This window comes from Ovis canadensis, chromosome 2 (genome assembly GCF_042477335.2).
Source record: "Ovis canadensis isolate MfBH-ARS-UI-01 breed Bighorn chromosome 2, ARS-UI_OviCan_v2, whole genome shotgun sequence".
Lineage (NCBI taxonomy): Eukaryota > Metazoa > Chordata > Mammalia > Artiodactyla > Bovidae > Ovis > Ovis canadensis.
Window position 1 is genome coordinate 75,441,940 of NC_091246.1, and position 14,205 is coordinate 75,456,144.

The following is a 14,205-nucleotide window of genomic DNA, read 5'->3' on the forward strand; positions in this document are numbered from 1 at the left end:
CTGAGGTTCTTGATATTTTTCCCGGCAATCTTGATTCCAGCTTGTGCTATTTCCAATCCAGCGTTTCTCATGATGTACTCAGCATAGAAGTTAAATAGGCAGGGTGACAATATACAGCCTTGACGTACTCGTTTTCCTATTTGGAATCAGTCTGTTGTTCCAAGTCCAGTTCTGACTGTTGCTTCCTGTCCTGCATATAGGTTTCTCAAGAGACAGGTCAGGTGGTCTGGTATTCTCATCTCTTAAAGAATTCTCCAGTTAATTGTGATCCACACAGTCGAAGGCTTTGGCATAGTCAATAAAGCAGAAATAGATGTTTCTCTGGAGCTCTCTTGCTTTTTCCATGATCTGGCGGATGTTGGCAATTTGATCTCTGGTTCCTGTGCCTTTTCTAAAACCAGCTTGAACATCTGGAAGTTCACAGTTCACGTATTGCTGAAGCCTGGCTTGGAGAATTTTGAGCATTACTTTACTAGTGTGTGAGATGAGTGCAATTGCGCGGTAGTTTGAGCATTCTTTGGCATTGCCTTTCTCTGGGACTGGAATGAAAACTGACCTTTTCTAGTCCTGTGGCCACTGCTGCGTTTTCCAAATTTGCTGGCATTGAGTGCAGCACTTTCAGAGCATCATCATCTGGTATTTGAAATAGCTCAACTGGAATTCCATCACCTCTACTTGCTGAATAAATAGTAGTAAACGAAGTGAAAGTGAAAGTCACTCAGTGGTATCCAACTCTTTGCAACCCCATGGAGTATAGTCCATAGAATTCTCTAGGCCAGAATACTGGAGTGAGTACCCTTTCCCCTCTGCAGGGGATCTTCCCAACCCAGGTCCCTTCTGCAGTGGATCTTGCAGACCCAGGGATTGAACCTGGGTTTCCTGCTTTGCAAGTGAATTGTTTACCAACTGAGGTATCAGTGAAACCCTAGTTCAAATTAATTTACAAATGAATGACTTGACAGTTTGACATCTTTGTGTTTCTACCAGACCAGCTTGTTTGACCTAGGTGAGGTATAGTCAGTCAAAAAAAGAAAAATGGTATAAGTGAACATGATTTTATTCTTTCCTACTTATTTTTTTCAAATTAAGTGAATTAAACAGAAACCATGTTATCATGTAGATCAAAATAGCTTTACTTGGCCACAGATTTTTTTTTTTGTCCTTCACTAAGAAATATGATTTCTACTCAAGCAAATCATGGCGAGAATAACTCTATGTCGAATCACTGTTTCTTAACTCCATGTTAAGGCACTGGAGCCTGAAGTTTTCTTTCCTTAGTACTCCCACAAGTATGCGAACACAATCTTTGCAGTTTTGTGATGCTTTGATGATTTTCAGGATTTTCACTCTGCCTATTTTGGCGTATTTTCTTGTTTATTTAACAAATTCCTATGGAGGGTGCTCTTTCTATTGGGTGTCGTTATAAAGAGTCACCTAAGGAATTTCTGCCAGCACTCACTGAGCTAACAGTTTAGTGAAGACAGGAGAAGGAATTCAACAAATAGTTAACAAGAGTAACAAGAGGGAAGTAACTGAGCAGGGGATTAGGAGATCACTCCTGGAGGAGTCAGCATTTACGCTGAAATGTCAAGGATGTGTTCAGTTTAGAGGGAAACTCATAGAAGGTGGGATTTACAGAATTCAATTGATTCAGTCTCAGATGAGAGGAAGATTATACCTTCTAACCTGAGCTAGAATGGCTGGGAAGGTGAAGGAGTACAGGTTTGGGAAGAAGACATGAGTTCAGTCTTGCACATATGTTTGAGATTACTGTGGATTGTCAGACATGACGGAAGTTAAATGTTTGAGTCTGTGACCTTCTGAGCATGAAGGTAGTGCGTCAGATGCCCAGCAAACAGGTATGGAGAGAGGTGTGAATAGGCCCTGCTACAGAAATTACAGTGTTTAAGGAGTGTGAAAAAGATGCCTGTAAAAGAAAGCTAAGGATCAGCTTGAGATGGAGGACAATGAGGAGACTGTCCGGTTATAGAAACCACAGGAAGAAGCTGTTTTAGGCACAATCAGTTATGTTGAATGCAGCCAGGAGGTTAGGCGAACCAAGGACTTTGAATTGTCCATTAGATTTTGTGAGAGGGAGGTATCGAAAGAACAAGCTTCATGTTGTGGCAGGTGAGAGTCTTCTCCACTCCACTTAACATCTTGCGTCTGCAGGTTCCACTTTACAGGGTGTTCTTCCTGTTGTAGTCTTCTCTGCAGCACATGGACCTGTTCGTGATCCTGATCAGGTGCATGGAGCAGCCTCCATGCTGCTTTGCTGTTTTTACCTCTGCCACCTCTTCCCTTTAGGCTTCTTCTCACTACTAATTTCATTAATCAGACAGCTAATTCTCTCAGTGTCTGTACTCCTCACAGTCTATAGCTCTCCTTTCCCACATTCCCACTTCATACTCACATCTTTTTATATTGAATGAAAGTATCTGACCTTGTGTTTTGTTTTATTTTCATTTTGTCTCTGTAGAAAGTGTGTTAAATTACTGGAAAAATACTGAAAGTCAAAAACATTTTATGAAATAGTTACTGAATAATTTGGATGTTATTGAATAATTCAAATTGCTCTATTTTTCATTTTCAATATTTTGAGTGTGAAATTTTCCTTTCATTGTGTGTTTCATCAAAACCAGTTCTTTGAAAGGCCCCTGGAATATGGCTTTGCACTAAAGAATGTTCCCCATTAAGTTCTTGAGCTGGGTTTGTGATGTAATCAAATGGATGTCCACAGGGCAGCTACTGTGGACCTTTTGCTACTGTGAGCCTTTAATAATCACCGGGGAAATTTTAAATCAATGTGTAGAGACTTCCCAGACAAATAAAACCATTGAACATTTCTGGTATTTTCTTTTTGGTTTTTTTTTTTGCTCCCTATTAAGAGTTCTGTAGATATGTTGATCCTCCTCAGTAGTTTTGGTGTTATTCTCAGAAAAATAAATTCTGCAGAGTTTGACACCCCATTATTATTAGATAAGTTAGAGGGATCTAATCTTCACAAGCTTGGGCAAAGCTGTCAAAATCATTTAAGGGAGATCACCTGGGAGAATAGATAAAGAAATTTTATATAGACAGCTTGAAGAAAAAAAAAACCCACCAAATAACCTGTAACTATTGAAAAAAAGATACTAGTGCAGTAAACTGGGAGTACAAGCTTGAGGTTGAAAATAAAAAAGTTGCTTAGATATTTAGTTAAAAATTCTAGGCTAACAGAAGTCATTGCATTACTCTTTGGCCATGTTTTCTTATGGAGTTTTTCATAAAATTGTAATGAGAAGTGATAAGTATATCTTTATTATGTAAAGGGGGTCATCTTGGAGTGAAAAGTATATGCCAATCTAAGACACATAAAAATGCCAAACATAGAGGGCTTTCCCTGGTAGCTCAGTGGTAAAGAGTCCACCTCCCAATTCAGTTCGATAGCTGGTCTAGGAAGATCCCACATGACACAGAGCAATTAAGCATGTGTGCCACGACTGTTGAGCCTGTGTGCTAGAGCCCAGTAGCTGCGACTACTGAGCCCACCTGCAGTAACCACTGAGGCCAGCATGGCCTAGACCCGTGTTCCGCAACGAGAGAAGCCACAGTAGTGAGAAGAGTTGCACCACAACTAGAGAGTAGCCCTAGCTCGCCACAGTAAAGACCCAGTGCAGCCCAAAATAAATACATAAATGCGGTTACTTTTTAAAGTGCCAAAAATATAGTCATTGTGGGGAAGATAAAGGAATACATTTTACGGCACTGTTTTCTGTTTTTCTGGAAAGCCAGCATTTATCAGAATAATTTTTCCAACACTACTTGCCTGTAGAAAGACCCAAGTGATACTTTTGTGAAGAGTGTTCTTATAAAGAGCTTCCTGCTTATCCCTGTATTAGAACAAAGCCTGCCATTACTCCGTTTTCAGCCATCCTGTATACAGGAATGGATTCCTAGAACTCAAGGGAACCGAGTTGTATGTGTGTGCCTCTGTTGTGGAATTCTAGTCCCTACCTCTCCACACACCAGTTTTTGTGACACAGGTTCCCCCAGCAGTGGTGTTCTTGATGCAAGGATAATGACAGTTCCCTCCAGGAGATGCACACACCCAGAACACTTTCGGGTGTCTCTCACCTTCCCATCTCTCTTGAACTGTTAAGAGATAGTCCTTCATGAAGTTCCTGATAGTTTTAATTTAAAATAAAAAAATAGACTGTATGGGGATATTTAGATAAATAGTGCTGACTTTTATTACATGACTGTAATAATTGTGTGACATTTGTTTCTGCCCTAGGAGTGCTGTCTCTGCAATTTGAGAGGGGGTGCTCTTAAGGAAACTAAGAACAATAAGTAAGTAGTGCGTTAACTGTGTGGAATTTCATCATTTCCTTCTCCTCTGTTGAGTGTTGAACTTCTTGGTTTATAGCGTGCTTTGCTTCTCATTGTTGTACACATTTGTTCCACAGCTTTGTTTTTATTAATAAGTTAAAATATTTGATCTTTTTAAAATAATTTTAAATTGGAGGATAATTGCTTTACAATGTTGTGTTGGTTTCTGCCATAAAACAGCATAAGTCAACCATAAGTATACATATGTCCCCTTCTCCTTGAACATGCCTCCCACCCTCTTCCACAGCTCTTGCTGTTCAGGTGCAAGGTAGAGATTTTGTACATGTTTCCAGAAACCATTACTGACAGCACATTCACCTCTGCTGGGGAAAGGTGTTCTCAGTCTGCGTCTGTTCTGTGTTTGACATCATAAGGAGTAACCCCTCTTTCACTAACAGAGCTTGAAGACAGCCCGTATTCTCGTGCCATTTTAATTCTTGTTTTTAATTTGATGAATGCTGTTGTTGTAATAAAAGCAGAATATGCCTGAAAACAGTGAAATCTGTTATCTTCAGATAAGTAAAATCAATTATAATCATAGTATTAGAACAAAACCATTTACTTTTAACACCAGTAAATTAACAAGAAAGTGTATATTCTAAAATAGAAACACAGGGAGAAAAGATCGATTTTACAGTTTAAAGGGGACAGTTGGAAAATATGAAGAGACTCATAAGTGAACAAAAAAGATGGGTAATGTTTCTATGGCAGCAGCTAAAATGTATTTTTGCTTGAATTTTATCTTTATGACCCAATTTAATCATTTAAGATGGGGCCAAAGCAAATTATAGGTTCCTATAAATTAGAAACTTGTAGAAATGATTTAGGTATAGGTTGTATTATGGCAGTTGGGAGCCACATCCAGCCCCAAGATATGTTTTATTTGACACCATTTTATGAATTTAATTCAGATTTTAAAAGTTGAGAGTTATATAAAAATCCAGGTTTTCATCTTTACTGGATAAATGATTGTGCATCTTTATATGACAATAACCAGTTAGGATGAGAACTTGGCCTAAAGAGAGTAGACCTTCTCTAGGTTACCATGCTTTACCGGTATATGTTTTTGGTTTCATCCTGCCTGGCCCCATGGACACTGGAGTTGAGACTCCTGGAGTAATTTAATGTCATGTAATCATGTGCATGCAGACATGTTTCTGACCGATTATAAGGGAGAATAAAAGCATTCATCATTTCTATGTTGGTAAAGTTTAGTCTAAGAGACTGTGTTTGCTCAATTTTGGAGGTTCATCTCTTAGTCTTAGTTAATGTGATTGACACTATGCTAAAAACTATTGACTGGTTCTGGGACTGTTCCATGAGTGGTGCAGACTGCCAGATGATTTAGGCAGTTCCTGCAAAGATGGAGGCAGTAAGGACTTCTCTTCCTTCCCTTGGACTAGGACAAAAAGAAGAAATGTTTACTCTAAATTATAGCATTTATTTAGATATGAAAGAGTGCCCTGTTGGGATTGATGCTTATTCTCTCTCCTAATGGTCTTAAAAGCAGGATGGAGTCTTATGTTATTTGAGTGAAATAACATGCTTTGACTTAAAAATAAGTTGACAGATTTGATAATTCTTTCAAAATCTCTTTAAACTCGAGTCTTTATGTTTGTTTGAGGCATAAGATTTATGAGAAACGTAATAGTGTTAGTGAGGACATTGTCATTTTTCTGGAGTGATTCAGAATTTGAAAGAAGATACACAAGGTTTTGAGTAACCTCCAGGAGTTGGTGATGGACAGGGAAGCCTGGTATGCTAGTCCATGGGGTTGCAAAGAGTCGGACATGACTGAGCAACTGAACTGAACTGGGCACAAGGGTTTTAGTAGGAAACAAGGGAACAAGTTAAATTTCATTTCCCCTTATCTCTTGGTTCCTGTGATTATAGTAGGATTGCAATAAGAAACAATTTAATGAAAGACTTAATCTGTATTAATTCTTCTAGAGAATTTTTGCTGTTTGTTCTGGTTTGCTTCATGACATCAGAATTACGTAAAAAGATTATGTGATATACTCATTTCATTTTCATACCTTTTATTAATTGAACTAATCTTTTGCCACATATTAATTATCTTAAGTATATTAAACACTTCTATAATTCATGTCAAGTGAAATAGCAGACATGCATCTCAGTATTTTTCAGGTCACATGTAGAAACGTATAAATACGATGATAGTAATTCTTTGGTCTTCACCTAGTTCTTCTTGTCACCGTGGTGGGCAGGTGTGGCACTGAATCTATCCAGGTGTCATCCAATAGCTTTATTTTTTATTTTTTATTTTTTTTAGTTTTTTATTTTTTAAATTTTAAAATCTTTAATTCTTACATGCATTCCCAAACATGAACCCCCCTCCCACCTCCCTCCCCATAACATCTTTCTGGGTCATCCCCATGCACCAGCCCCAAGCATGCTGCATCCTGCGTCAGACATAGACTGGCGGTTCAATTCACATGATAGTATACATGTTAGAATGTCATTCTCCCAAATCATCCCACCCTCTCCCTCTCCCTCTGAGTCCGAAAGTCCGTTATACACATCTGTGTCTCTTTCCCTGTCTTCCAATAGCTTTAAAATTCAGAGAGTCTGTTTGTGATGGACATAGGTGCTCTGGGCTTGCTTTCTCATCTGTGTGTTTCCCATGCATGTGAATTGTCACCTCCTGGTGAAGTGCAGGCTGTATTAAGTTTAGGGAACATTTGTTTACATTTCTGTCTCGTTTCCTGTAGGTGGGCCCATGTCATGTGCGCCGTTGCAGTCCCAGAAGTCCGGTTTACTAATGTCCCAGAAAGGACACAGATAGATGTAGGCAGAATACCTTTACAGAGGTTAAAATTGGTGAGTGCCAATACTTTTTTTTCCTCATAAGTTAGTGTTAATTTCAAGTTCTGAATATGTCTATTCACGCACATACTTTTTTCTTAGCTTCATTGAATTATTCTACATGTTTTATCCTTTTAGCCTAAATTACTTAGCTGTACGTATTCTTTTTCTGTTGTATTGTAAGTATGTATATAGCTTTCTACGAATTATGTCTTCAGTGAGGCAAAGGAATACTGCATTTCATGAATTAATGTGACTTTTCAATCTCAGGGCTTTCGATGAAGTTTGTTAGTAACTGACCCAAATTATCCAAATATCTCTGTTTGAATTGCTTAGTGTTTCTGTCTCTTGCCTGTCTTTGGTTGGCCTTGACTTAAAAAAATGAGTCTAACTTGATTTCATCATCTCTTCACCAAGAAGAGACTTGCAGAGAAAATTTGATTATTCCCGAGGGATTTTCTCACCAACAGATAAAGTTCATTTAAATTGCTCAACTCTCTGGCTGGTTATCTTCTCATTGTTTCTCTTTGTTAGATTGTTTTTGTTTTGTTTTTCTCTTTTTTCATGGAAAGGTAGGCCTTTAATGTCCCCCACACTAAAGTTATCTTGGAGTTCTGTTAAATTGTGAGCCAACAGATTACTAGTTCAGGCTCTTAATATTAAATATTTAATGAGAATTTTTCCTACAGGTAAATTGCATGACTTTCAGATGCTGAAGCGTGTCTTACAAGTGGACTTAATACCCTGCAGCTTCTTTAGTCCCTGTTACTTCTGGTTGGGGTCTTCCCACTGTTTCCGACACTGAGCTGTGCCTCTCCACCACTGCGTAGCAGTGTGTTTTGTCTCTGGACTTCTGTCTCAGGAACTTAGACTCTATTCTACTGTCTTTCAGCGAACCTTGTTATTTTCCACTGTAGCTCCATTAAGAATTTCACATAGCTAGAAAATATGTGGCCCTTTCCATGCCCGATGATTGCTGTTGGCAGGTATGAGATCATCTGCCAGCATGATCAGAGTGTGGTAATGGAAGTTTTGAGAATGAGATGGAAATAACCGGGACATTTAAATGGCCCTTCAAAGTTGATGGTGACTATCAGAAGAGAGTAAGGTTGTTCAGCTCATGAACTTCGAAAGGAAAATGTTTACAACCTTATATCTTGATCACCAGTTTAAAAAGAAAAACTAACCTTGCCATGAGAGAGAGGCAGAAGTAGTGTCTTCTGTGACTGTGCCAACTGCTGTGTTTCTGCTTGATTTCAAGAAATCTCATATGTAGCCTTAATTTGTCCTCTCTTTTGTCTTACTGTGCTGATACTTTGTTTATAAGTGCAGTTTGAATGCAAAAATTTTAACACCCCAAAGGGTGAAAATTGGTACAGAAAAAATACAATAAATCCTATATCACATTACATTTTATGTGCAAACTGCTTTTCTTCTATTGCTTTTTACTTATATAAACTTGTTTTCATTATTCAATTGATACATATTATATCTATGGATATTGTTTAGGTCTTTATGATTAGGACAGAAGGCATTAGTTTTGTCCATTAAAAATTATAAAAAATATCTTTCATTGGAGGAAAAACAACCTACCAATAAGAAAGAAATAAACAAAAAATTGCCAGAATTAGGATTGTAAGGCAGGTTATAAAGAAAAATGTTGAGTTCATTACATACTATAAAACGTAATGCTTAGTGTGACAAATAATAACAAATGTCTTACATTTTAATTTTTTTTATTTACAAGTAATATGTATTCGTAGAAATTCCAACACTGCATTTAACACCCACCTTTGGGTCTCTTTCCTAAAAGATGGTTTCTGTTATCACATTAAGGCCCCTTGGAATAAGTGGTCACTGCTCTTGATGCTTCCCTTTAAGGACTTGTGTACTGGCTACTCTTCTCTACAGATCGTCCTTAGTGATCTGTTTTCACCAATACCAGTCTCAGAGGGGTTTTAATGGAACAACAGGGAGGGCCAGCATGGATCATTTCAGTGCCAGCCAAGAAACTGTATCTAGAAATCTGAAATCTGATGATGGCCTCCAAAAATGGCAAAGGTTGCCACCTTGACTGTGTATGTTGCATATTCTTTTGAAGTTTAATTAATCGAATAAGTGTGCATCCAGCCAGAAGTAGGAGCAGTAGTTTCATGTAGTATTTCGTCTCAGCTGACCTAAGTCTAGATGGAGTATTTTACTATGTCTGTTTAGTGAATGTATGTGTGTCTGCTCGTGTCTGTTTCCCTTTTTTTCTGGAGCTATAGCCAGCCCTTTTCTGGATGCTAAATTGTTCATCTTCTTTTCTTATTCACGCAGATGAGGGAGTAGGGATAGGAATTAGATGTTTGTGTCTGTGTATTTCACCAAACAGTTATTACCTGACCTTACCAAATACTTGGGGTACATTTTTGAGTAAGACTTTATTCCTGTCTTCTATCATCTCATAGTCTAGACTGGGCTTGTTTTGGCTTTGGCTCTGTTGATCTTTTAGGTAAATTAATTGTTGTAGATGGCTGTCATGTGTATCATAGATCGCAGCATCCCTGACCAAACAGGTGAAGCCAAAAGGTATAAACTTCTAGTTATAAGGTAAGTAATTACTGTGGATGTAATGGACAACATCATGACTATAGCTGAGACTGCTGTGTATTGTGTAGGAAAGTTCCTAAGAGAGTAAATCCCATGAGTTCTCATCACAGGAATAATTTTTTCCCTTCTTAAATTTCTTTTTGTTGTATCTATATGGGAAGATGGATGTTAACTAGACATACTGTGGTATTCATTCATAATATATGTAAATCAAACCATCATGCAGTATGCCTTAAACTTATACAGTGATGTATGTCAGTTACTTCTCAACAAAACTGGAAAGAAAGTAAGCAATGCCAGCTATATCCTGGGAGGTAAAATCACCCCCATATGAGAACCTCCTGGTCCACAGAGAAGGCATACACATGATGAGAAAATTTTTGTCATTTTCAGGAAGATAATATCTTTGTTGAAAGAAGTAAGTGGCAGTCTGGCAAAATAGAAATTCTGAATTGCTTTTAAAAAGCATCCCTAGAGGTTTTTTTTTTTTTTTGGCTTGTGAATAATGCAGTAACATTTGGCAACATATATGTATATTTGCTACTGTACAATTATTAATTTTATGATCCAGTTTAGTATTTTAACTTTACCTGTTCTTATAGACGAAGAAGGAAATGGCAACCCACTCCAGTATTCTTGCCTAGGGAATCCCGTGGACAGAGGAGCCTGGTGGGCTGCTGTCTATGGGGTTACACAGAGTCGGGCACAACTGAAGTGACTGAACTGCAGCAGCAGTTCTTACAGAAAATGAGCAACCTTGATTGCTTTCCCCTCCCCAAACTTTAAACTTTTTATTTTGAATTGGGTTATAGCCAATTAACAATGTTGTGATTGTTATTGCTGTTCAGTCTCCAGGTCATGTCCAGCTCTTTGTGACCCCATGGTCTACACCATGCCTGGCTTTCCTGTCCTTCACTATGTCCCGGAGTTTGCTCAAACTCATGTTCGTTGAGTCTTATCCTGTCACCCCTTACCTTCTTGTCACCCTCCTCTTCTCCTACTTGCAACCTTTCCCAGAGTCAAGGTCGTTTCCAGTGAGTTGGCTCTTTGGAAATGAGTCATCCAGCCCAGCATTTCACATGATATATTTTGCGTAGAAGTTAAATAAGCAGAGTAACAGTATATAGCCTTGATGTACCCCTTTCCCAATTTTGAACAAGTTTGTTATTCCATGTTTGGTTCTAACTGTTGCTGCTTAATACAGGTTTCTTAGGAGACTGGTAAGGTGGTCTGGTATTCCCATTTCTTTAAGAATTTTCCACAGTTTTTTGTGATCTACACAGTCAAAGGCTTTAGTATAGTCAATGAAACAGAAATAGATGTTTTTCGAGAATCCCCTTGCTTTTTCTACGATCCAACGAATGTTGGTAATTTAATCTCTGGTTCTTCTGCCTTTTCTAAATTTAGCTTGTACATCTGGTGTTTCTTAATTCATATACTGTTAAAGCCTAGCTTGAAGGAGGTTGAGCATTGCCTTGCTAGCATATGAAATGAGAGCAATTGTACAGTAGTTTGAACACTCTTTGCCATTGCCTTTCTTTGGGATTGGAGTGAAAACTGACCTTTTCCAGTCCTGTGGGCACTGCTGAATTTTCTAAATTTGTTGGCATATTGAGTGCAGAATTTTAACAGCATCATCTTTTACACTTTGAAATAGCTCAGCTGGAATTCCATCACCTCCACTAGCTTTGTTTGTAGTAATGTTTCCTAAGGCCCACTTGACTTCACACTTCAGGATGTCTGGCTCTAGGTGAGCGACCATACCATTGGGGTTATCTGGGTCATTTCAGGTGAACAGTGAAGGGACTCAGCCATAAACATACATGTATCCATTTTCTCCCAAATCTCCCTTCCATCTAGGCTAGCACATAACATAGAGCAGAGTCCCATGTGCTATGGATTAAGTCCCTGTTGGTCATCCATTTTAAATATAACAGTGAGAACAACCTTGGTTACTAATCAAGTATCATAGATTAAAATTTTGTGGTGTGTGTGTGTGTATGTGCATACATATGGTAGTTACTGAATAAATATTCATGAAATGAATAAAAAGGCAGCAACATTTTACTTACTCTCTATGCTTCTGACATAAAATTATTGTGGCTGAAGGATTTGATCAGACAATATGAAATGACTTGTCCTTTATGGTTTGTTTTTTTTTTAAGGAAAAATCCTTTAAAAGTCATGGTGCTAAATTCATGCACGTCTCTTCCACAAGCAGTTTTAAAACAAGGCACTGGTCACCTTATCTGCATCAGTGGGTACATATGATTAGGCCACAGAGCCTAGCAGTAATTTGGAGAGTCTCTGAATACGCATGGAGCACTTTCCCTGTTGTCTCAGAGTTCTCATCTTGGAACCTCTGGTCAGGGGGGATTGAAACCTAGAGTAGTGACCTGAGTGAAGCAGAGGCAAGGGAACTCTGAGCCTCTCTCCAGTGCCCACTAGGTGGTGCTGCTGTTCCAATTTAGTATCCAGTTGCCATTAAATCACCTCATTGAGAAAGTGCCTAATCTGAGCCTGGCCCAATTTTAGAGGGGGGTGTGTAGGTGTGTCTGTGTATGTGTTTGTGTGTGTGTGTGGGAGAGACAGACAGACAGACAGACAGAGATGTGATGCATGCTGGGGTGCCCTCACCCAAAGAGGGCTCTCACTGACAGCAGGGCAGAAAAAGTGCTGCCTGCTGTGCATTCCAAGTGCTGAATTCCAGAGGGTGGTTTTAGTTTTCAGGTTTTCATTTAGCCATATAAAAAGAGCTGCTCTTCCCTTGGGGCAAGTTAGTGTTTTTCTGTATCAGTAATAAGCAACACTAGTAAGGGCTAGTAACTGTAAGAGGCTTAAAGAACAGTTTATGGCAAACAAGTTTAAAACGTCTTCTGAAGTATGAAAGCTATATATAAAAATGCTTATTGTTAGTAGTAGTCTTTTTAGAATACAGAATATTGGAGTTTATGCAGAGCTATTTGACTATTTTGGTAATACTGTTGTTAGCCTTTTATTTATTCATAGATTCAACTTGTGGTTTTTGAAATATTCCTCTGCACAATTATTTGTGTAGGAAGATCCTTATAGAGGATGTTAAGAAAGGATTTGTTTGCCATAGCAGATTTTTCCTCTTATAAGGACCATTAAAAAAGGGAGACAACGAATGGAACACAACTCTTTCAGTGCTCTTCAGGGGATTATGTTGATCCTAAAATAGTGTGTGTTTTGTGAAGAACCTTTATCTCATCTAGCCACCTTGTTTGCTAATATCACAGGTGTGGCCTCTTTCAAGTCCCATAATTAAATGGATGGCACTGGAGTTATTTTGAAGACATTGTATTTTATTTATGTGGCTGTTAATTTAAATGCTTTAATAAAATTCATTATTAGTTTTAAACAAAATACCACAAAAATATATTTGGCTACAGTGGTATTTATCCAATTAGTTTGCCCCCCCTTTTCTTTCTTGAACAATATTTAACTTCTGTGTAGAATAATTGTCTCGGGGGCTAATAAAGTAATGGCTGCACCATCTTAAAAACGCTACCGGTGGCTTTCTGGAAATACCAGGTTATTAGGCAGAATCACCCCTTTAACAAGAAAGAAGTGGCTGAATGTTACCTGAATAGTCTGTATGTCCAAGCCATGTTCAAAAGGGAGAACCATTTTCTCTGTGAGCTTAAGCCTTCTTCTCATTATTAACACAGGTTCTAGATTACTGAGCATTTTCTTATCTACTCATTTAGAATGGATTCCTTTGGTTCGTAACGACTTTGAGTTTGGGAAAAATTATCCTTGTGATGAGTACTATCGTTCCCACCCCCCTTGCCCATGTCCTCCGGTACCTTCTTTGCTTATCCAAAGGGTGTCAGAGCATTGGCACCTGGTAGGGAAAAGAATGGAGCGGATGCCAGGAACGTCTCCTACTCCCCACTTAAATGTGTGCTCAGGGTAGGCACTCTTGGAATTGGTATGCCTGAGGACAAGAAGAAAAAATTGCTCCCACGTGGTATAGATTTTAGAATTTACTCAGTCATTTCCTTTTCTTATTTCCTTCTGTCTTGTTTCCTCTACTAATATGATTGGTTGGCCACAGTCATAATTGAATTTCTGGTCATAATTAAATCTTTGAAAAATTGTGCAAAGAAGATGACAACAAAAAAGGAAGTAGAGAGATATAAAACACAAGTGAAATTAGAATGTCTTTTTTTAGAAAAATTTTCATAGTGGAAAATATGGGGTAAAAATTATCAGGAACAATTAAGAACAGGAAATTAGAGAGGGCAATGCTTCTGTGATCGCACAGAAGACAGCAGCATGGTCAGGAAACAGATCACCAATCTTAAATCTGATTATAAAATTTAAGGGAAGAACATTTAATAAAAAAAGGAGTAAATCAGCACAAAATTATGGTATTTGTTACATATTTAA

General features: G+C 38.3%; 1 protein-coding gene across 2 annotated transcripts in view; it reads left to right on the forward strand.

The window, feature by feature from the left end:
* The window catches only part of KDM4C (lysine demethylase 4C), a 404,611-nt gene that overhangs the window by 274,613 nt on the left and 115,793 nt on the right, over positions 1-14,205 (forward strand). For both annotated transcript variants that reach the window (XM_069574114.1, XM_069574115.1), the window contains 2 exons: positions 4,277-4,332; positions 7,104-7,212. In XM_069574114.1, the coding sequence (XP_069430215.1) occupies positions 4,277-4,332; positions 7,104-7,212 (165 nt within the window). The remainder of the gene's footprint in view (positions 1-4,276; positions 4,333-7,103; positions 7,213-14,205) is intronic.